General features: G+C 32.0%; 1 protein-coding gene across 1 annotated transcript; it reads right to left on the bottom strand.

The window, feature by feature from the left end:
- Positions 1 to 305: 305 nt before the first annotated feature.
- Positions 306 to 19636, bottom strand: Capr (Cell cycle associated protein caprin family member). Its single transcript, XM_075308136.1, has 4 exons — positions 19124 to 19636; positions 7987 to 8169; positions 4549 to 4715; positions 306 to 4483 (listed from the first exon to the last, which is right to left on the bottom strand). The coding sequence occupies exons 1-4, from the start codon at positions 19538 to 19540 to the stop codon at positions 1495 to 1497; spliced, it is 3756 nt and encodes a 1251-aa protein (XP_075164251.1). The 5' UTR covers positions 19541 to 19636; the 3' UTR covers positions 306 to 1494.
- Between the last annotated feature and the right edge of the window lie 5926 nt (positions 19637 to 25562).

Below are 25562 nucleotides of genomic sequence, written 5' to 3'. Positions count from 1 at the left end.
CTTATTAAAATTAATAATAAGTTGTTAAAATAAAATAACAAATAATTTATTTCGAAGAAACATTTTTTTTATAACCACAAAAATTTTATCAAAAGCTGCAAAATAAGAATTTTTTCATTTGGTAGTTTTTGATAAAAATGTTCTTCATATTTTGGTAGAATATTTTTGTCTCGAGGGGCAATCTTACGTGCGACTCAGTTTTTTAATCTTTCCAGCCTATATTGATTGTTACCAAACTCCCTAGAACAATACGGCCCAAAAAAAGTTAAAATAATAGGAAAACCTTCAAAACACTTCTGGATAAATTTCAGTTTTTATGTAGATTTGTTTGTTTTTAATTTATTAAAAATTATATTTAATAAAATGAACATAAATAAGTATATTTCCTTGTTGTGTGTTTGTTTAATATATATATTTTTTTTTATTTTTACTTCCTTTTTCAGTTTGTTGTTTAATTTAATGTTTTGTTTCAACTTCTCGTTTACGGTACGTATAGGGAAAAAATTATATAGAAGAGAAGAGAATTCTTGGTATTTTCTTTAAAAGGATTTCTTTGTTTCGTGTTGTTGCTATCATTTTTTTCAATATAAGTATCTCATTTTTTTTTTATTATTTTGTTTTAATCGTTTCAATATTCTTATTTTGAAGTTATTTTTTATTTTAATTATTATATTCATATGGTTGGTTTTAAGAGTAAATACATAAATGTGTTTTCTTGTTTATCATGTAATAATAATAATAATGAAAAAAAAATAAAGAGGGTTTTCTGCCTTCTGCTTCATAAGTTATTTCATAGCATGAATGGGGGGGGGGGAGAGAGGTTTGGGTTGATGATAGTGGAATAAGATGTAATTTATGAAATTGGATAAGGATGTAGACGAATATGTTGAAAGGAAGAGTATAAAGTGGAAAACCAAATGCTATTGGTCTTCCGTATTGGAATTCCTGGTTCCATATTAGTTTTTATTTTGAAATATTCCTTGATTTTGTTTATTTGTTTCGTTTTGTTTTGTTTGTGTTTGTGTGTGTGTGTGTTTTTTTTTCTATAAATAATTGAGAAACTCTACCATGGGTTTATGTTAACAACACAACAACATGGCACCTTTGCGAAAGGGACGAGAGTTATAGTTCGCTTAAACGATGATCCATCGTTTTCATGAGTGTATATGTGTGTGGCGAATGTGGTGGGGGGAGAGGCTTGTTGGGCCGGGGATTGGTTTGGATTTGAGGGTGATCTATCTGGACGATTCCTTTTGCGGTTATCGTGGTCTTTGTATATATATTTAGATATATATGTATATACTACTTATCTGCTGCTCTAAATACGTACGAATTTTAATAGTACTAAAATTCTTATTTCTTGTGGTTTAATGCTACATATTCCATTTTTTGTATTATTTGTAATGTAAATGTTTTCTCTTCCATATGCTGGAGTAGTAGAATTTTTAAATCCTCGTTTATCTCTGCTCTGGTTTGGTGGTGTGAAACGTGTTTTTAGTTTTTATTCTCTAAACCCAGGGGCATGCGATTTGAAGACTGCCGTGAGTTCATGTATGAATTCGAGTTTGAGTTGGATGAGTTGCTTTGGCCGCCCTGTGTGCGTCCTCCGCCGCCGCCGCCACCGCCCATGTGACGTGGTGGAGGTCCATTGCTGCGTGGATTCGATGAACTATTACCAGATGTGCGGGGACCACGATAGTTTCCAGGGCCGGTGGGTTCATAGCGGGAGCCACCATCTTTATTGGCGGCATACACATTGCCACCACCACCACCGCCGCCACTGCCATTTTGATAATAGCCACCGGAATTGTTATTCTCATTATTGCGGAAATAAATACCGCCACTACCACCACCGGATTGACCTCCCCCTCGTGTGTTACCGCCATTTTGTTGGGGTCCCCCAGAGCCATAATTGGAACGGCCCCGATAGCCTCCACCGCCACCGGGATTACCACCACCAGGACGTCTATCGTCACGGCGATCATCATTGCGTCTTTGATAGCCACCGCCGGCATTACCCTGACCTCCGCCTCCTGTTCCCTGATTACGATTTGCCGAATTGCGTCCATAACCTTGTGAATCTTGAGCATGCCAATGATTGGAGGCATCATTGCGATTATCATAGCCCTCGGAAGAGTTGGCATTGCTGGAGCCCGCCGCTGATGATGAGGTCCATTCGTTTTTACGCTGCTGTTGTGTTTGCACCGTAATCGGAGAGTTGGCATTAACTTCGGCCGTATTCCATTTGTTGGTTTCAGGGCCGGCATTGGATGATTTGAAATCGCCCGTATTCGTAACAGCATTGTTGGCATTAGTTGCGGCCACAACACCTGTGTTTTTTAATCCCGCATCCGCCCAATCGTTAATCAAATCGGTTTTATTTAACGGTACCACCACCGTCGTTGCTTTGGTTTCATCGTCTCTCACTCCCAATGATTTCTTGAGAACATTGGCCGCATTATTCAATTGATTTTGCATTTGTTGGTCATAATTAAGACCGGCTACCACGGGATTGTCGAAGGGGAAACCTCCCGCATTCTTGGGGGCGGTGGTGGAACTCAAGTCATTTTGGTTGTCATTGGGCAGTTGATGTTGTTGCATAACACCGCCTCCACCTCCAACTCCTACTCCTGCTCCTCCCATCAAATTTTGGGCATTTGATGACGCCACTTGTTGTGGCAGCAATCCAGTTTGTTGCTGTTGTTGTTGTGGCAGAGATTGTGGCATTTGATGCTGAATTAATGAATTTTGAGGATTACCAGTAGCACCAGCTCCCAAACGGTTCATTAACATCAATGCTGGAGCTTGTTGTGCTGCATCCACTGAAGTGGACATTAACATTTGTTGTTGCTGTTGGGGGGGATTTTGTTGCATGTTGCCCTTTTGCGATTGTTGAGCGGTTTGTTGCTGCTGTATCTGTTGCTGCTGCTGTTGTTGTTGATGGAATAGGGGACTTGGTGAATTGTTTGCCAAGACATTGGCAGCCTGTGAGGCTGGCGCAATTTGTGGGAATGATTGGTTTGTGAATGTTTGAGTTTGTATAGGTGCTTGTGCAACATTCTGATGAACCTGTTGCTGTTGTTGGGGTGGCATATTTGCGTTCACGGGGACTTGCGAAGTTGGTGCAACACTACCGTTTGTCAAAATTTGGGCATTCTGTTCTGCTAAAAGATTTGGCGAGGGTTTCTGCTGATGTGACAAAGTTTGCATGTTCACTTGCTGTTGTTGCTGAGCCTGTGGCGCCATCATTTGTGCCTGTTGTTGGGCCGTTTGCTGTTGTGGAGGCTGCTGCGGCGCCTGAGTCTGTCCCTGTTGTTCAAAAATTAAGGTAGCCTGCGGTCCACCTGCCTGGCATTGTTCGGGGGAATCTAATTCGCTGTCCTGCAGGAAATAGAAATTACCACCGCCAATGACTTCAGCCAATGGACGCATTTGCTGCAAATACTGTTGATGCTGTTGCGCTGCCTGTTGTTGTTGTTGCGCTACATGTTGTTGCTGCTGCTGTTGGGGGTGAGTGTTGAAGAATCCCTGTTCTACAGCATGTACAGGAGTGGGATTATACAGACCCGGAGGAGGTGGAGGTGGTTGTTGCATTGGTGCCATACCAGGCACAGACACACCAGTATTTGCCGGACTACCAAGCATTTGACGCTGCTGTGTCTGTTGATTAACACCTCCGCCGCCAGTAGGAGCTTGTTGGGGAGCTAATTGAGCGGTTGTCGCACCCGATACCAGCTGACCAGGTCCTGTGGGTTGTGGTACATTAGCCATCATAGCTCCACCGGGAGGAATTTGTTGCATTTGTTGAGGAGTAGGTGCTGGTATTGCAGCATACATAGCTACATGCACCGGGGTAGTAGCTCCTGAATGTGCACCCGGAGCTGTAGTTTGGAAAGCAGGCACAGCTGAAGCTGGGGGAGCCATGGGTGTTTGTATCAATGGAGCAGCCGGCATATTAGAAAGCACTTGCTGTTGCGACTGTTGCTGCTGCTGATGAGGCTGCTGCTGCTGTTGCATTTCCATATGTTCGTTATGTAGCTGTTGTTGCATTGGCTGTTGTGATTGAACTTGCTGTTGCTGGACCATAACATTCTCACTGACCTCATTGCCAGCGGTAACATTTTCAGCCATATTCAAATTTTCCATATCCTCCTCCAAGGCAGTGCTTGCAGCAGCACTATCTTCTTGCTCTTGCCCAATAACCTCCATGCCACCATCTCCGCCATCTTCCATGACATTATCCGTATCGTTAATCTCCTCTTTCATTTCAGTTTCTGCCACATCTGTCAAATAGATTTTATCCAAATAATCACATTCCTGTATGCGATGGAAAACACGATTAACGTTTTCATAGGTGGTTTCACCATACTGCTTGGGACGTGCATCAATAGTCATGGAAAAAATTTCGGCCGCCTTTTGGGCCGAAGTAGCGAATGGAACATCCTCTGCTGTTTCGGGTCGTCTAGTTTGAACGTCCATACAGCTGAAAAAAGAGGACAGGAAAACGGAATAAGAACTGTGTTAAAATTCTAAAACCAATTCACTTACAATTTTTCAATAATATCCAGTTCACTTTGTTCCATTTTGGCAGCACCATGTTCGCCCGCTAAGAAGTCATTACGCACAGCTTCGTCAGTAAAACAAGACAAAATATTCTGGATGATCAATACTTCACGTATCTTGACAGTTTCAGCTTGGGCTTTGGCAATCAGATCCTAATTATAAAAAAAAAAAAAAAACATTTTTTTAACAACTCAATAAAAATAAAAATTTGAATTAATTTTGATGGCAAAATTCAATTCATTTTTTTATTGAAGCAATCAATTATTCATTGTATTATTTTACAATCGTCTTGTAATTCAGATTTTACATTTTCATACTAATTGTCCTTTTGACAAAATTTTCTATAGAAATAAAATTTTGACAAAATTTTCTATAGAAATAAATTTTTGATAAAATTTTCTATAGAAATAAAATGTTGACAAAATTTTCTATAGAAATAAATAAAATTTTGACAAAATTTTCTATAGAAATAAAATTTTGACAAAATTTAGTATAGAAATAAAATTTTGACAAAATTTACTATAGAAATAAAATTTTGACAATACTATAGAAATAAAATTTTGACAAAATTTACTAAGAAATAAAATTTTGACAAAATTTTCTAAGAAATAAAATTTTGACAAAATTTACTATAGAAATAAAATTTTGACAAAATTTACTATAGAAATAAAATTTTGACAAAATTTACTATAGAAATAAAATTTTGACAAAATTTACTATAGAAATAAAATTTTGACAAAATTTACTATAGAAATAAAATTTTGACAATACTATAGAAATAAAATTTTGACAAAATTTACTATAGAAATAAAATTTTGACAAAATTTTCTATAGAAATAAAATTTGAACAAAATTTTCTATAGAAATAAAATGTTGACAAAAATTTCTATAGAAATAAAGTTTTGATAAAATTTTCTATAGAAATAAAATTTTGATAAAATTTTCTATAGAAATAAAATTTTGACAAAATTTTCTATAGAAATAAAATTTTGATAAAGTTTTCTATAGAAATAAAATTTTGATAAAATTTCTATAGATATAAAATTTTTACAAAATTTTCTATAGAAATAAAATTTTGACAAAATTTTCTATAGAAATAAAATTTGAACAAAATTTTCTATAGAAATAAAATGTTGACAAAAATTTCTATAGAAATAAAGTTTTGATAAAATTTTCTATAGAAATAAAATTTTGATAAAATTTTGACAAAGTTTTCTATAGAAATAAAATTTTGACAAAATTTTCTATAGAAATAAAATTTTGATAAAGTTTTCTATAGAAATAAAATTTTGATAAAATTTCTATAGATATAAAATTTTTACAAAATTTTCTATAGAAATAAAATTTTTACAAAATTTTCTATAGAAATAAAATTTTGACAAAATTTTCTATAGAAATAAAATTTTGACAAAATTTTCTATAGAAATAAAATTTTGACAAATTTTTCTATAGAAATAAAATTTTGACAAAATTTTCTATAGAAATAAAATTTTGACAAAATTTTCTATAGAAATAAAATTTTGACAAAATTTTCTATAGAAATAAAATTATGACAAAATTTTCTATAGAAATAAAATTTTGACAAAATTTACTATAGAAATAAAATTTTGACAAAATTTACTATAGAAATAAAATTTTGACAATACTATAGAAATAAAATTTTGACCAAATTTTCTATAGAAATAAAATTTTGACAAAATTTTCTATAGAAGTAAAATTTTGACAAAATTTACTATAGAAATAAAATTTTGACAAAATTTACTATAGAAATAAAATTTTGACAAAATTTACTATAGAAATAAAATTTTGACAAAATTTACTATAGAAATAAAATTTTGACAAAATTTACTATAGAAATAAAATTTTGACAAAATTTTCTATAGAAATAAAATTTTGACAAAATTTTCTATAGAAATAAAATTTTGACAAAATTTGGTATAGAAATAAAATTTTGACAAAATTTACTATAGAAATAAAATTTTGACAATACTATAGAAATAAAATTTTGACAAAATTTACTATAGAAATAAAATTTTGACAAAATTTACTATAGAAATAAAATTTTGACAAAATTTACTATAGAAATAAAATTTTGACAAAATTTTCTATAGAAATAAAATTTGAACAAAATTTTCTATAGAAATAAAATGTTGACAAAAATTTCTATAGAAATAAAGTTTTGATAAAATTTTCTATAGAAATAAAATTTTGATAAAATTTTCTATAGAAATAAAATTTTGATAAAATTTCTATAGATATAAAATTTTTACAAAATTTTCTATAGAAATAAAATTTTGACAAAATTTTCTATAGAAATAAAATTTTGACAAAATTTTCTATAGAAATAAAATTTTGACAAAATTTTCTATAGAAATAAAATTTTGACAAAATTTTCTATAGAAATAAAATTTTGACAAAATTTTCTATAAAAATAAAATTATGACAAAATTTTCTATAGAAATAAAATTTTGACAAAATTTACTATAGAAATAAAATTTTGACAAAATTTACTATAGAAATAAAATTTTGACAAAATTTACTATAGAAATAAAATTTTGACAATACTATAGAAATAAAATTTTGACAAAATTTTCTATAGAAATAAAATTTTGACAAAATTTACTATAGAAATAAAATTTTGACAAAATTTACTATAGAAACAAAATTTTGACAAAATCTACTATAGAAATAAAATTTTGACAAAATTTACTATAGAAATAAAATTTTGACAAAATTTTCTATAGAAATAAAATTTTAACAAAATTTACTATAGAAATAAAATTTTGACAAAATTTACTATAGAAATAAAATTTTGACAAAATTTACTATAGAAATAAAATTTTGACAATACTATAGAAATAAAATTTTGACAAAATTTACTATAGAAATAAAATTTTGACAAAATTTACTATAGAAATAAAATTTTGACAAAATTTTCTATAGAAATAAAATTTGAACAAAATTTTCTATAGAAATAAAATTTGAACAAAATTTTCTATAGAAATAAAATTTTGACAAAATTTTCTATAGAAATAAAATTTTGACAAAAATGTCTATAGAAATAAAATTTTGACAAAATTTTCTATAGAAATAAAATTTTGACAAAAGTAGTGGATTTGAAACACTAATTCTCAATAGTAAAATATGGAGCACGCAGATTTCTGGAATTAAGTTCCGATATTCGGAAATACAAATTGCAAGAATTTATTTTTTATAACGAATTCAATCCATTTTGGGTCCAAACTGGATGAACAACAAATGGGTGTTACTCGACTAAGCACGAAAAGTAAAATCGGTAAGTAGTACTTCTAGTTTCTGACAATCTGAGTCATCAGTATACTTATACTTTGAATGGAGTCATAGATTAAAATGGTTCAAAAACTGCGACCTCAAAAATACGAAATTTAATTTTCGATTACAAACCTTACGAGCTTGCTTTTTCTGCTCCTTTTCAGCATCCTTGGCAAATTGTTGCATTTGCTTGACCAAATCCCGAGCAAACTCTAAAGTTGCACATACAGCATCGTACTTGTTTACGGCAGCACGTTGTTCAGTACTCAGTTCTTTGCCCGTGGCATCTAATGCACGGTATCCTTCCAATTTCGTCTGAAATTAATAAATAAATAAATAAAATACTAAATAATTCATATAAAAAACTGACATTTTTCATACAATTGTTTATCGTTTCTCTCTTTGTTACTCAACCAATGTCCAATTCATTAAAAAATAAATGTATTTTTCTGCCTTTTTATACATTTGAAATTCTAGTGGTCTGGTAAAAAAATAAATTTTTAAATATTTTCATCCAAAAATTTAGTTCAAAGGATTTTCAAGAGCCAAAATGGATTGTTTATAAATTTTCTAGGCCCTTAATGGCCTTAAAAGATTTTAAATGGAATCGAAACATATATTGTTTGCTGTTACGCCTTAATTTGAGAAAATTGAAATTTTTCGCAAATACAAGACATATTCTTAATATATTACTTCTATTGTGTTACAATCGCTCTTAGATTGTCAATTTTTCAGCCACTCTAAAACATGTTTTAAAACAATTATATTAAACAATTTACAGACAATGTTAGTCTTCCGCTTTTCAACATACTCTTTCCTGCTTTAATAGACTTTTCTTCTGCCACTATTAAAAAATTTCTTTGGGTGTATAGCTTTGCATGTTTTTGTGTTCTTACTGACTCCAATGGCTGACCTATGATCCTTCTTCTTTGAAAAAAAATATATTTCTATAGAAAATATTGTCCAAATTTTATTTCTATAGAAAATTTTGTCAAAATTTTTTATTCCAAAACAAATTGTCAAAACTTTTTATTCTATAGAAAATTTTGTCAAATTTTTTTATTCTATATACAATTTTGTCAAAATTTTTTATTCTATATGCAATTTTGTCAAAATTCGTTTTGTTTTGTTATTGTTGGTTTTGTTCTTTAAGCATTGTTGTTGTTTTTTATTTTCAGTTTAAAACCATGCATTGACTAAACTACAAGTGTAGCTTAACCAACAGAGGAAAAGAATGTTTGTCAAATTTATTTGGACAAAGCCCTATAGACTGCAAGATGGTTGGATGGACGGACGTTTCGGAATTACCACATTCCTCATCAGCATCCTCTACTTGCAGCAAAACTATCAACCAATTATCAGAATAAATTCAGGCAGTTCATTAAACCCAACAATGAACCACACTTGAACCTTCCGAAAAAACGTTTTGCATGATAGCAGGCTTATGCCGAAATAAATTCGTACAAACATATCTCTTTTCTCTTTTCCTATTTTTTTATTCCAAAAAAAATTTTGTCAAAATTTTTTATTCTATAGAAAATTCTGTCAATATTTTTTTATTCCATAGAAAATTTTGTCAAAATTTTTTATTCCAAAAAAAAAATCTGTGAATATTTTTTATTCCATAGAATGTTTTGTGAAAATTTTTATTCTATAGCAAATTTTGTCATAATTTTTTTATTCTATAGAAAATTTTGTCAAAAGTTTTTATTCTATAGAATAATTTTTACTCCAAAAAAAAATTTGTCAAAATTTTTTATTCTATAGAAAATGTTGTCAAAATTTTTTTATTCTATAGAAAATTTTTTCAAATTTTTTATTCTATAGAAAATTTTGTCAAAATTTTATTTCTACAGAAAGTTAATGTACCTCTTAGTTGGAGAGGTATATATTGCAAAATCTACCAAAAACATAAAAAATTCTACCAATCTACCAAACAGTAGAAAATCTACCATTTTTGCTAGAATTCTACCAACTGTGGCAACCGTGGGGCGTTATTTTTTGTGTAAGCTGCTAAATTCGTAATAATACACCGATTTCCGCGAACCTTTTTTGCAGGGAACTCATAAAAAATCGGGGCTTTATTATGGAAAAATTCGGGAAATCGGGCGATACGTATATTTGAGAGCTATGTCTCAATTTGAACCGATTAAGAAGATAGTTTGCAGCAAACGTCTGCAACGAATACACAAGCGAATACTTCAAGCACACGCCACACAATTCGAGTAGTAACTTCAGTGTCCATTTCTCAAACGAGTGAAATAGAAACCTTGCACATTGTGAACCAAAACAAATAGAACCCAGTAAAGCAAGCACCCAAAAATGTTTTGAAGTATTCGAATGTAATCGGAATTCCAAATCCATTCGTTTTATAATTTCCATTTCTGTGTAGATGAAGTTATTTCGTTTTCTCAACCATAAGAGTATGCTACACACACATACACACTTGATCGACGATTGTGTTTGTCTTTTGTTTGACAGTTACTTCGTGTCTCATACGAAGTTTCGTCGTTGCTAAAGCAAAGTATTCTATCTTCACTAAAAATGTTTTGATTTACTCGTATCGTGACGATTACTTCAAAACCAAAATATTGAAAAGAACTGTAAAACGATTCCTTTTGAATGTGATGGCTCTGCAATGCTTGACACTGTAATCGCTTTACAGTGGTTTTGTTTTATTCATTAATCGAAGTATTCGAAGTATTCGTGGAGTGTATTGCCTTCACTAGAATATCGATTACTTCGAATAGGCTTGCGCAGGCCTTTGTTTTGCAGAAGATTACCTTGTGCTACATTTGAGTAAGATTGGTTTATAAATGGGGGAATTATGATCAAAAATACGATTAGGGTCAAATTTTGGGAAATCGGGTGATACATATATGTATAAGAGACATATCTAAATCTGTACTGATTTCAATGATCCTTTGCACATATAATTAAAACTATAGAAAACTAGATTTAATCAACTTTGAGTGAGATCGGTTAATACATTAGGGGTTTATGACAAAATTTGGGAAAATCGAGCGATACATGCATATATAGGGGACCTATATCTAAATCTAAAACGATTTCGATGAAATTATGTAGGTTTGGTTGTATCCACAGAAAGTTACCTTGTGCTAACTTTGAGTAATATTGGTAAATAAATAAGTCTATTATTGCCAAATTAGGGAAAATGGGGCGATACATATATAGGGATATCTAAAACTGATCCGGTTTAAATTAAATTTTGCACACTTAATAAGTGGTGAATTAGTTAACGATCGCGTAAAGTGACCCCAATTATCGATATCGGGCGATACATATATATGGGAGCTATATCTAAATTTAATCCAATGTTGTCCAAATTCAATAGCGTGTACAAAATTCATCAAAATCCGTTAATAAGTGCGACCGGAATGCTGCGAACCCTAAGGGCTAGATCGACTCAAGTGGTGATTCGATCGGAATATATTTTATGGGGTCTAAAATCAATATTTCTGGGAGGCACATTTTTTTTTTGCAGATCAAAGTATTATACCCTGACCACTAGGTATAAAAACAATGCCCACCAATTGAATTAAATTATATGCGTTAAATCGAACTATTTTCATAAGCGCGAAAATTTCAACTCGAACCACGGACATAGTTCTGGCCTTTAGTAATAACCCAGCAAAACAATTTGGAAGTTCTTCCAAAGGCACAACTTTAAAAGCACTTCCAGAAGATGCACTCCCAATGATGTTCTTTATTTTAACTACCCAGGAAGTTATTTTAATTCAATTTTTTACATCTTTGTTTTTTTCCATACCTTTAATGGGTAATTTGAACTTTTTTTGTTTCAACTAAGTTAAAAACAGAGTAAGAATTCATAAAAAGGTACAAATCATTTAAATTTTGTCGAAAGAAATGCTAAATCCAATCTGAAAAAGTTGTGAATTTTTGGAAATATCTGAGGTCAAACGTTTCCGACAAGCGTTAGAATCCATTAAAAATTATAAAAAATTAAAAATATTATTTATTTTACAAAAGATCACAGAATTTGTTAATTTACATCCAAAACATTGAATTCGGATCACACCTAAAGAAGTGATGCAAATTCAGTGCAACGGCTGTTGAAATGGAGGACTTCCGTCCTATGACAAGCCCATGTTAAATTCATCGCTTCTGCGTCAATTTTACACCACTTCCGAACCAAAAATAACATTTTCATTACTTTTTTGGGGACGCTTTTTTGCTGGGAATTGAGGTAATATAATCATATTTACAACCCAGCAAAAAAAATTTGGAAGGCACTTCCAAACGATGTACTCGCAAAGATGTTCTTTACTTTAACTACACAGGAAGTTCTTTTAATTCAATTATTTATAACTCGCTTTTTAATGGGTAAATTTAATTTTTTTGTTTCAAAAATGTTAAAAACAGAGTAAAAATTTTGTCGAAAAAAATTCTACATCCGTTCAATATATATTGCAAATTTTTCAAAGCCTTAGAATGCATTAAAAATCATAACAAATTATAAAAAAAAATATTTATTTGGCAAAATATGATAACATTTTTTAATTCACACCCAATACACTGAAATCGAAACACAGAGTAAGAAGTGATGCAAATTCAGTGCAACGGCTGTTGAATTCATCGCTTCTACGCCAATTTTGCACTACTTCCGGTTCCAAAAAGAACATTTTCACTAATTTTTGGCGACGCTTTTTTTGCTGGGAATATATTAACCGATTTGATGAAATGTGAAAATTGGCACATTTCTCATATAATATTATCGTATAAAAGATTTGAAAGCGGTATTACATCGACAGGCATTGCTAAATCGACTCATTGCGGTTTGGGATGGATTGTTAAAACAACCTACATATCACTGTAATAGCACACGGAATAGGCACCTAAAAACTATAAAATGTGTCATTCATGAGATTTCTACGACTTATAGCAGAACCACCGCCGTTTAATAATAAAAATATCTTTGAATTGCTATATAATAGTTTAGGTTAGATATAGTGGCATACCGTTATTCCAGGATCACGTAGACTATTTAGTCCATTGTGATACCAGAGATACCAGAGTATGTTTAGATCAATAACAAGCGACCAAATGTTTTAATGCCAAAGTCCGAACGCCATTTCTGAGAGGGTATAATCCACCGCTGAAAACTCTTTGGTGTTCAGTCGAAAGTGGGGTTGAACCTAAGCCTCTATGTAAGCAAGGTGGACATGCTAACCATTGCACCACGGGGACTCCCACGGTACTACATAGTAAATGGACGCATTCGTTTTTTGAGTCGTCACCTATTACATTGCCCTGATCAAAAATCCCAAAAATCTTGGAGTTTAAAATCCCATAAATTGTGGCAAATTCGCAAGTGAATCAAATTAGAAGACCACCCAACTGCTTAAGTATATGAATCATTGCAAATAAATAAGAAATAAAGAAAAAAATACATAGCTTCATTACTCAGCTACTCAAGATAACCTAGTAAATTAGCAATACTTCATAATAATTCCAAATCATTTGTAGCAGATATAAACACAACCCTTGTTTGCAATCATCCAAACATTATTCGTATGAAGACAAAAGAAAAAACAACAATAACCGAAGAGGAAAACAGAATGGCAAAACACATGCCAAAAATTGAGTAGCCATATCTAACGGATGCTAGCCTTGCCACATGTATGTATAGATTGTTGGCTTTTATTTTTCTTATTTGTTTATTATTATTATTTTTTTTTTAAGTTTCACAAACATCTCATAATTATAGTACGTTAATCGTGTTGATAGAATGTTCACAGGATAAGATTCAAAACTAAATTATAAAAAAAGAAAAAATAAATAAAACGAAGTTTAAGGTTAAAAATTAATGTTTATACATTTTGATATTCAAAATTGTTATCCCCCAACAAGGTTAATATTATAAAGAGGTAAAATTCGAAATTTGAAGAAGTCTTCTGAAGGGGAAGGTTAGGTATAGTGGCAAACCCGATATTTCAGGCTCACTTAGGCTATTCAGTCTATTGGTGGTGAACTTCTCATCACCACCCATTGGTGGTGGACTATACTCAGTGGTGAACTTCTTCATCACTGAGCACCTCCCGATACTTTTTATATTTCTTTTTATAGGCGAGTCCGAACGTTCCACAAAGCAGTGAAACCACTTAGAGAAACTTTGACACTCAGAAATGTCACTAGCATTACTGAGAAGGGATAATCCACCGCTGAAAAAAACTTACAATTATTTAGCAATACAAAATTTTTTGAAAGGGGGATATACAAAAAAATATTTTTTTTTTTTAAATTTTAAATTACTGTGCAATTCTTGTTCATATAAAATTTATTCTTTTTTATTTTTATTTCAAAATTCTTTTATTTTTATAATCTCCACCATGGGATGGGGGGTACACTTTGTCATTCCGTTTGTAACACATCGACCCCATAATGTATAATTCTGAGTCGATTTAGCGATGTTTGTTCGTCAGTCCGGCTATCCGTCAGTATTAGAGTGATCAAAAAACTGGTTTTTCTGAAAGTCGGGTTTTCTCGGTTCTAAAAAACCGGACCATTTTTTAAAGCCGGTTGGCGGTATTTTAAAAATTAAATAACCGGCATAACCGCTCCAACCGGTTTTTTCCCCAAGAGTAGGTTAGGTTAAAGTGGCAGCCCGATTAAGTTTCGGGCTCACTTAGAGTATTCAGTCCATTGTGATACCACATTAACTAAATGTAACTATTACATATGGGCACTTCTAGTTTTAATCGCTGAACCTTCTGATTATTTTCTTCTGCTGAACCAACCAGATTGTTCCATAAACATTAGCAGACTAATTAAATTAACGTTTTCCAGGTCCGACAGTAATCTAAAGCTATATGCCCCTAAAATTTGCTTACGCCTTACACAAAATGCAGGACACTCACACAAGAGGTGTTTAATTGATTCATTTTCCCCCGCATTATGACAGCTCATACAATAGTCATTATACTTCGCGCCAATAGTTTTTGCAAAATCACCTATCAGGCAGCGACCCGTTATAGCAGATATCAGGAGTGATATCTGAAGTCTTGAGAACACTAGCATATCTAGTGTGCGGTTTTTGCCCCAAAAGTAGCACAAACGCTTAATTTAATATAAATGAAGGAAAAAATACTTCAACGTTTTAATGTAAAAATTAGATTCCTTCCTTAGATGCATTTAGCTTTAGAAGAATCATTTTATTGTTTTTCAAAATATTCACAAAAAGAGCTCATTTTCTACCGAAAGGTACAGCAAATTAAGTCGAATAATAATGTAAGAAATATCATAGATTTTGTTGACAAAATATATGCTCCTAATTGAACAAGCACGATTTGCTTTGAATGTGCGCTAACTCCCGGACGAAACAAGCTATCGATTTAAAACTTGGCACAAGTAGTTATTATTGAAGTAGATCTGATGGTATTGCAAATGGGCCATATCGGACCATATAGGTATATAGCCCCCATATAAACCAATCCCCAGAATTGACTTGCCGAACGTCAGGGAGGAGCAAATTTCTCTAAAACAACCATACAAAAATTGGTCGATATCGTGAGGGAACCAAGAATATTATTTTGTTAAATCGCTTTATTTTTTTTAATTAACATTTAATGTTTTATTTTATGGAATTTGCAATGTGATCGAATATAGTTTTGGAATTAGTTTGGAACTGGTTGACGAATATGAGATTTTTATACCCTTCGCCACACTGTGGAACAGGGTATTATAAGTTAGTACATATGTTTGCAACACCCAGAAGGAGTCGAGATAGACACATGGTGTCTTTGGCAAAAATGCTCAGGGTGGGCTCCTTAGTCGATATAGCCATGTCCGTCTGTCCGTGAACACATTTTTGTAATCAAAGTCTAGGTCGCAGTTTTAGTCCAATTGACTTCAAATTTGGCACAAGTATTTGTTTTGGAATTGTTTCAGAATAGATCCCTATTGATTTTGGAAGAAATCGGTTCAGATTTAGATATAGCTCCCATATATATATTTCGCCCGATATGGACTTATATGGCCCCAGAAGCCAGAGTTTTACCCTAATTTGCTTAAAATTTTGCACAAGAAGAACATTTAGTACTATAGTCAAGTATGCCAAATTTCATGAAAATCGGTTCAGATTTAGATATAGCTCCCATATATATCTTTCGCCCGATATGCACTAATACGGTCCCAGAAGCCAGTTTTACCCCAATTTGGTTGAAATTTTGCACAGGGAGTAGAATTAGTAGTGTAGTCAAGTGTGCCAAATTTTATTGAAATCGGTTCAGATTTAGATATAGCTCCCATATATATCGTTCGCCCGATTTACACTCATATGACCACAGTGGCCAATTTTTTACTCCGATTTTATTGACATTTTGCACAGGGAGTAAAATTAGCATTGTAGCTATGCGTGCCAAATTTGGTTGAAATCGGTTCAGATTTAGATATATCTCCCATATAGCTTTCGCCCGATTTACACTCATATGACCACAGAGGCAAATTTTTAACTCCGATTTTGTTGAAATTTTGCACAGGGAATAGAATTAGCATTGTAGCTATGCGTGCCAAATTTGGTTGAAATCGGTTCAGATTTAGATATAGCTCCCATATATATGTTTTTCTGATTTCGACAAAAATGGTCAAAATAACAACATTTTCCTAGTAAAATCGTCACTGCTTAGTCGAAATAAAATTTGGCAAAATTTTCCAAATAAAATTTTTCTATAGAAATAAAATTTTCACAAAATTTTCTATAGAAATAAAATTTTCACAAAATTTTCTATAGAAATAAAATTTTCACAAAATTTTCTATAGAAATAAAATTTTGACAAAATTTTTTAAAAAATTTTCTATAGAAATAAAATTTTGACAAAGTTTCCTATAGAAATATAATTTTGACAAAAATTTTCTATAGAAATAAAATTTTGACAAAATTTTTTATAGATATAAATTTTTTTCTTTCTTTCTTTTTCGGGAGGTTCAAGTGTAGTTCACTTTGGGTTGAGTGAATTACCCGAATTTATTCTGATAATTGGTTGATAGTTTTGCTGCAAGTAGAGGATGCTGATGAGGAATGTGGTGATTCCGAAACAGCTGTACATCCAACCATCTTGCAGTCTATAGGGCTTTGCGCAAATAAATTTGACAAGCATACTTTCCCTCTGTTGGTTAAGCTACACTTGCAGTTTCGTCAATGCATGGCTTTAAGCTGAGATCAAAAACAACGATATAAAATTTTGGCAAAATTTTCTATAGAAATAAAATGTTGAGATTTATTGTTTGGTAGTTTTTTTGTTAAAATTTGCTCAAAATTTTGGTAGATTATTTTTGGCTCGATTGGCAACCGTGACTTTAATACCACATTATAAGTTTATTTCTCGTGTAGAAGTGGTAATCTTGCCTTGTCGATGGGTGGTTAGCATGCCCGCCTTGCATACACAAGGTCGTGGGTTCGATTCCTGCTTCGACCGAACACCAAAAAGTTTTTCAGCGGTGGATTATCCCACTTCAGTAATGCTGGTGACATTTCTGAGAGTTTCAAAGCTTCTCTAAGTGGTTTCACTGCAATGTGGAACACCGTTCGGACTCGTCTATAAAAAGGAGGTCCCTTGTCATTGAGCTTAACATGGAATCGGGCAGCACTCAGTGATAAGAGAGAAGTTCACCAATGTGGTATCACAATGGACTGAATAGTCTAAGTGAGCCTGATACATCGGGCTGCCACCTAACCTTGCCTTGTCGACACATTTACAATTCAAGGAATATTTATATACAAAAAACTAGTGACAATACGATGAGATAGTTTTCTGCAAAAATATAAATTAAATTTTTAATATGAGGAAATATAATAGAATATTTCTTTGGAAGAAACATATTTTTCCATACTAACCACCAAAATTTAATCAAAAGCTTTCAAATTTAGTGAATTTTTGGTAGAATTTTCTTTAAATTTTAGTATATTATCCGAGTGGATAATTATTTATTGTGTCGATAAAACAGATAATCCCATACAAAAAAAAATTACTAACAAGTGGTCTATCTTCCGGTTAAAGTCCTGTATGCACCTCCAGCATTTCTAATGGAAGCAAAGTGTAAGCAGTGGGAATTTTTGTTAGCAAATATGTTGCGATGTATTTCTTATGAGTAGCGGAAATTTCCCCTATAAGGATGAGAAACTGGTCATAATTGCGCTAAAGTTCTAAGACTTGATTCCCCAAAGTATTTTGAAGACGAATTTATATTCTAAATACAATCGATGCTAAAGATTTTTGTTTTCTTTTGCGAAAAAAAATATGAAAATATTTGTTGATATTTCCCTATTGAAAATCTACTGAGATCTATGAGGATTTTGGTCAAAATCCTCGTTTACAAGGATTTCGTGCCTAGTGCGAATGGGCTATTAAATAAAAATTCACTTTCAAAAACGCCCACCAATTCCATAACATTACTTATTACGATACAATCTGGCCACATTTCCAATAAAATATAATCAAGGAAAATCACATAAGAAAAAACAAGAAACAAATCTAGCACAAGAAACATCTGTGTCTTAACGAACAAACAAAATAACTTCAAAATAATTTGCATTTATTGAAGCGGACATCATCTCATTAAATAAAAATCAATAAATAGCAAAATAACATTAACACAATTCCTATGTACCAACAATTCAAATATGGCAACTCTAAAAGGCTTTTGATACTAAACATGGCGTCGCGAAAAATCCGCAAAAAACGAACACAAAAACGAAATGCTAGAAAAAAATGGTGGAAAATGGGACAAAGAAATAGCAAAAATTCAATCCTTTGTCCTAAATCACAATCCACTTGGCTGGATAATTCTTGAAAATTAATCATGCGAATTTCATAGCACTCAATCAAAAAACGTTCACACATTTATAGCCATTGCAATAGAAGAGAATTTCACAAAAATGTTTGCCGGTCAGAGACGCCGCCAATGTATTTTTTCATAAATTCACAAAAAAGAGAGCACCTTTTAGGGGTAGGGTGGGGACGTGTTCTTCACGATGAAAAAAAAAAAATTTTGGATATTAACGAATTGGTGTTGAGGGTTAATGAAACTTCTTGAAATTTTCACTAGCATAATTGAGCTCTAATTGCGGTTCACCTTGATTTTACATATTCATCAGTTTTTAGGCGTTTTTTTTCTGTTCATGCCACTTTTTTTCATGTGGAGCAGCAGTAATGCACCCCACACCGTTCAACTCCAATCACATAGGCAAATACGCACGCACACACGTACTTTTCTGGACACCCATACATACCTTACGTTTTTCCAAATTGCGTATTTTATGCTCAATTGTGGTAAAAGTCAATTTCATAGGATTTAGGGCATCATTGCCAACATCCTTGTTGGCTGCTGCTGCAGAACCAGTGGTTGAATTGGTCTCCCAATTTTTTCCATTGTTATTGCTGCCGCTGGTGGTGACAGAGGCGATCGTTGTTGCCGCTACCACCACATTGTTGGTAACTTCCTTTGCGGATTTACTTGATGTCTCATTATTGCTACTGTTGTTGGACTTGGTTGTCGAATTATCCGTTAGTTTTTTACTGCCCTTGCCACCGCCGCCACCACCACCTCCAGCACTAGATCCACTCGGGCCACAAGAATTCATTGAATTCACGGAAGATTGTTTCACTAGCTTAGTATTTGTTGTTGCAATATTTGAAGCAGAAGGCATCCTTCCTCTATGGATAAAAACTGAAACAGGAATGAAGCGAGAAACGAAAAAATCCGCACAGAGAATGTTTCCGCTCTCTTCTCCCAATAAAATAATTCAATTCCTCTTTGTGATTGTCATTCGTTGTTCGATATTCAAAGAACTTGGTTGCTGTAGTTGCCACATTTATTAATTTTTGTTATTTTAACAACTCTCAGTGCTGCCAAGTCCATTAAAATTTATTTCTATTTTTACCCAGCAAGAAAATAACTCATAACCTGTTTCTGTATGTCGAACGAAACCCCAGTCGACTGAAAAGCAGTCACTCGAATTCGAATCAATTTGGGTTTCTCTATTTTTGAATGTTCATATCGTTTGTATGAGTATTATCAAATTTTTGGCCTGAGAATTGATTCAAATTCCAAAACTGTTTTTACTTATTTCTTGACACTTATTGTATATGTTCGTTTGTTTGTCGAGTGACAACAAAAATACTCTCGTTCGACATACAGAAACAGGGTATCATTCTTTTTGCGCTTTATAGTCTATCAGTTATTCCGGACGGAATGTCGGTGTTTGTAAAGAATCTTACAGTGTGTCGGATCGATACGACTTGTCGGCGATGACTAAATAATCGGTAAATGTGATATCGATCCCATAAACATGCAGCAGTATCGATTATGCCTTATATGGGATATGTTCGACACGAGCACTGTCGTCCGAAATAACTGATAGTCTGTAAAGCGCATTTGGAAGCTTATCATATTTTGGAACAGAAAACTGGAAGTAAAAATTTCTTTTCCACTTCCTTTTTGAGTATAAAAGAATTCGTTCTGGAAATCTCATGTCCTTATAAAATGAATCGATTTCTATAGAAAATTTTGTCAACATATTATTTCTATAGAAAATTTTGTCAAAATTTTATTTCTCTAGAATTTTTTGTCAAAATTTTATTTCTCTAGAAATTTTTGTCAACATTTTTTTCTCTAGAAAATTTTGTCAACATTTTATTTCTATAGAAAAATTTTTCAAAATTTTATTTATATAGAAAATTTTGTCAAAATTTTAGTTCTATAGAAAAATTTTGTCAAAATTTCATTTCTATAGAAAATTTTTGTCAAAATTGTATTTCTATAGAAAATTTTGTCAAAATTTTATTTCTATAGAAAAATTTTGTCAACATTTTATTTCCATAGAAAAATTTTGATTATATTTTATTTCCATAGAAAACTTGGTCAAAAGTTTATTTCTCTAGAAAATTTTGTCAAAATTTTATTTTCATACACCCAAAGAAATTTGTTAGTAGGGACAGCAGAAAAGTCTGCTAAAACAGCAGAAAGTCTGCTGAAAAAGGGACAGCAGTCACTGTTTGCTGAAATAGCAAACATTTCCTGCTATTTTTGAAGCTCGATTACACTAAAACATGTTTTATTTTGGCTAAAACAAATAAAAATGTCAACTTAGGAGCTATCCTAACATAATTAAAACAATATTTTATGAATATCTATAGTATTTGACCAAAAATCTAAATATTTATCGAATTGAGGCATAACAGCGAACAAAATGTTTGCTGATCGTATTTAGGAGCTTGTAGGTATATTACAGTGCAAAAATATACCAAAAACTACTTTTGGTTCTTAAATATGCTTTGGGGAAAATTTTATAACCTAAAAATTTTATAAATTGTTGTTCACTTGCCCCTGAAGTACAAAAATATAACAGCAGACATCGACTGCTGTTTTTAGCAGACTTTTTTCTATGAGTGTAGAAAACTTGGTAAAAAATGTATTTCTCTAGAAAATTTTGTCAATTTTTTGTCTCTAGAAAATTTTATAAAAATTTTATTTCTATAGAGAATTTTGTCAAATTTTTTTTAATTAGAAAATTTTGTCAAAATTTTAGTTCTATAGTAAAATGTTGTCAAAATTTTATTTCTATAGAAAAATTTTGTCAAAACTTTTTTATAGAAACATTTTCTCAAAAATTTATTTATATAGAAAATTTTGTTAAAATCTTATTTTTATAGAAAATATTGTCAACATTTTATTTCTATGGAAAATTTTGTCAAAATTTTATTTCTATAGAAAAATTTTGTCAAAATTTGATTTCTATAGAAAATTTTCTCAAAAATTTATTTATATAGAAAATTTTGTTAACATTTTATTTTTATAGAAAATTTTGTCAAAATTTTATTTCTATAGAAATTTTTGTCAACATCTTATTTCCACAGAAAAATTTTGATTATATTTTATTTCCATAGAAAACTTGGTCAAAAGTTTAATTCTCTAGAAAATTTTGTCAATTTTTTTTTAATTAGAAAATTTTGTCAACATTTTAGTTCTATAGAAAAATTTTGTCAAAATTTTATTTCTATAGAAAAATTTTGTCAAAACTTTTTTATAGAAACATTTTCTCAAAAATTTATTTATATAGAAAATTTTTTATTTTTATAGAAAGTTTTGTCAAAATTTTATTTCTATGGAAAATTTTGTCAAAATTTTATTTCTATAGAAAAATTTTGTCAAATTTTGATTTCTATAGAAAATTTTCTCAAAAATTTATTTATATAGAAAATTTTGTTAAAATTTTATTTTTATAGAAAATTTTGTCAAAATTTTATTTCTATAGAAATTTTTGTCAACTTTTATTTCCATAGAAAAATTTTGATTATATTTTATTTCCATAGAAAACTTGGTCAAAAGTTTAATTCTCTAAAAAATTTTGTCAAAATTTTATTTTCATAGAAAACTTGGTAAAAATTTTATTTCTCTGGAAAATTTTTTCAAAATTTTATTTCTCTAGAAATTTTTGTCAATTTATTGTCTGTAGAAAATTTTTGCGAAATTTTATTATTTCTATAGAAAATTTTATCAAAATTTTATTTCTATAGAAAATTTTGTCAAATTTTTTTTAATTAGAAAATTTTGTCAAAATTTTATGGCTATAGAAAATTTTTAAAAATTTCATTTCTATAGAAAATTTTTAAAAATTTCATTTCTATCAAAGACTTAAATTGTAAAGATTAATGCCTACATGCAAAACAATTTATTGACAGTTTATCGAACGAATTTGTATGGCAAATGTAGGCTTTACGTTTTCTTTAACTTTTTTGCACATTGATGTCGCTTTTTTTTTGTAAACTGACGTTTATTTAATTCCAGACGAAACGGATGAGTGGAAAGGAAGTGCAGAGTTGCTTTCTACATTATTGTCAGTTATTTTGTTGCAGTACTATATTTCACTTCGAGGTATATAAAGCAGAGAATGAAGCCGACCCATTGTTGTCGGCGGTGGCTGACACTAACTTTTTATCTCCGGCGGCGGATTGACGGCTAAGCCGATATAAATTGGTCAATTCGGCGTCCATTATAAAATCAATTTGAAATTATTCCAATGGTAATGAGATTAGTTGTACAACCAGTCATTCAATCACATTTACATTTCATTCAAATTTTCTGAGCTAAAGTTTTGCAAAATTAATGTAGCAACTTGATACTGACGGATTTTGGGTAGAAATTCAAATATTTTGACAAAAAATTCAAAAATTATTCATAAATTTTTCTGATTTAAACTAATATTTTTGATTAATTGGCGGCTAATTTTGAGTCGAGATGAGTCGACATCTTCGGCAGCGGCTTCGACTGGCAAAAACTGGTCGGCGGCGACTAAAAACGACGGCGCGACTCGGCGGATTCATTCTCTGACATAAAGCTAAATGCTTGATGTCTTCGGCCAAGTTCAAGCAAGTTTTACAAACATAAATAGTATTAAAAAAAAAAAACAAACATACCAAACTTTTTGCCTCAAAATCAGAGAATGAAGCCGACCCATTTTTGTCGGCAGACACTAATTTTTTGCCACCGGCGGTGGCGGGTTGACGGCTAAGCCGATATAAATTTGTCTATTCGGCGGCGGCAAATTATCCATTATAAAATTATGATAAATTTATATGAATAATAATGGGATTAGTTGTACAATCAATCGTACAATCATATTTATATTTCAATCAAATTTTTTTGAGCTAAATTTTTGCAAAATTATTATTTTTGGTGGAAAGTTAAACATTAAAAAAATACAACAATTATTAATAAAATTTTCTGATTTAAAACAATATCTTTGATTATTTGGCGGCTAATTTTGAGTCGACGTATTCGGCGGCGGCTTCGACTGGCAAAAATTGATCTGCGGTGGTAACATTGGCGGCGCGACTCGGCGGCTTCATTCTCTGCTCGAAATTGTGCTTTGCTAATATTCGATATTGCCAGCCTCATTAGATTTTAGTTACTTTATTTAACCCTCTAATGCTCAGACCCGCCTTTAGGCGGCCTTTACTTAATAAGAAAGCTTTTAGTAAAACACACCTCAAGACAACAAAAATGGGCAAAATAAAAAGAAAACTTATTTGAAACTATTCAAGAGGCTTTGCAGCATATGCTGAATTTTACGGTATACTTTTCTCTTGCTTAGTTCTCTTGCTTTTGTGTCTTTAGGTGAGTACTATGTTCGGTTTTTTCACCAAAACACTAAATTAAAAGTACAAATATATTTATGAAAACGATTATATTTTGATCGAGTCTTGCCAAATAATGGATGGAAAAGATCCAAGGAATTGATTGCAAATAATTTTGTATTTCTAAATTAGTTAATTAAAAAAAGTAACCGTGAAGACAAGCTGGTTTTCAGCGTGAAAACTGAACATAGTACTCAGCTTTTAACATTAAAAATTTAATCAGCTGGCAAAAAAAATTGGGGCATTAGAGGGTTAAGTTCGTGTTATATTCGCATTATAGTTTTTATAATTTACATCTTTGCTTCTTGTAACAGACACAGCGCCATATGTTGTATAAAGTACAACTCTTGTGAAGTAGGTCCTTATTTTAGTTTGCAGGGTTGATTTTCATCACTATGTCGTTTGAGTCAATTTATCAGTTTAAGTGGAAGTTTGAAAGTGTGTTGAATGGTAAACATTTCTCCAAAGCTTATTGGTTTTTATACCCCCCACCATAGGATGGGGGTATATTAACTTTGTCATTCCGTTTGTAACACATCGAAATATTGCTCTAAGACCCCATAAAGTATATATATTCTGGGTCGTGGTGAAATTCTGAGTCGATCTAAGCATGTCCGTCCGTCTGTCCGTCTGTCCGTCCGTCCGTCTGTCCGGCTGTCCGTCCGTCTGTGGAAATCACGCTAACTTCCGAACGAAACAAGCTATCGACTTGAAACTTGGCACAAGTAGTTGTTATTGATGTAGGTCAGATGGTATTGAAAATGGGCCATATCGGACCACGTTTACGTATAGCCCCCATATAAACCGATCCCCAAATTTGGCTTGGGGAGCCTCCCGGAGCAGCAAAATTCATCCGATCCGGTTGAAATTTGGTACGTGGTCTTAGTATACGGTCTCTAACAACCATGCAAAAATTGGTCCATATCGGTCCATAATTATATATAGCCCCCATATAAACCGATCCCCAGATTTGACCTCCGGAGCCTCTTGGAGGGGCAAAATTCATCCGATCCGATTGATATTTGGTACCTGATATTAGTTTATGGCCTCTCATAACCATGCAAAAATTGGTCCATATCGGTCCATAATTATATATAGCCCCCATATAAACCGATCCCCAGATTTGAACTCCGGAGCCTCTTGGAGGAGCAAAATTCATCCGATCCGGTTGAAATTTAGTACGTGGTCTTAGTATACGGTTTTTAACAACCATGCAAAAATTGGTCCATATCGGTCCATAATTATATATAGCCCCCATATAAACCGATCCCCAGATTTGACCTCCGGAGCCTCTTGGAGGGGCAAAATTCATCCTATCGGGTTGAAATTTGGTACCTGATGTTAGTTTATGGCCTCTCATAACCATGCAAAAATTGGTCCATATCGGTCCATAATTATATATAGCCCCCATATAAACCGATCCCCAGATTTGAACTCCGGAGCCTCTTGGAAGAGCAAAATTCATCCGATCCAGTTGAAATTTGGTACATGGTGTTAGTATATGGTCTCTAACAACCATGCAAAAATTGGTCC

Source organism: Haematobia irritans, chromosome 4, assembly GCF_050003625.1.
Source record: "Haematobia irritans isolate KBUSLIRL chromosome 4, ASM5000362v1, whole genome shotgun sequence".
In the NCBI taxonomy this organism is placed as follows: domain Eukaryota; kingdom Metazoa; phylum Arthropoda; class Insecta; order Diptera; family Muscidae; genus Haematobia; species Haematobia irritans.
This window is presented reverse-complemented; position numbering and strand designations above follow the sequence as displayed.

Coding starts and splice junctions, on each gene's coding strand:
- Capr (XM_075308136.1), bottom strand. CDS start 19,540: ATGCCTTCTGCTTCAAATATTGCAACAACAAATACTAAGCTAGTGAAA. Junction 8,170..19,123: donor GCAATTTGGAAAAACGTAAG/GTATGTATGGGT, acceptor TATTAATTTCAG/ACGAAATTGGAAGGATACCG. Junction 4,716..7,986: donor AGAAAAAGCAAGCTCGTAAG/GTTTGTAATCGA, acceptor TTTTATAATTAG/GATCTGATTGCCAAAGCCCA.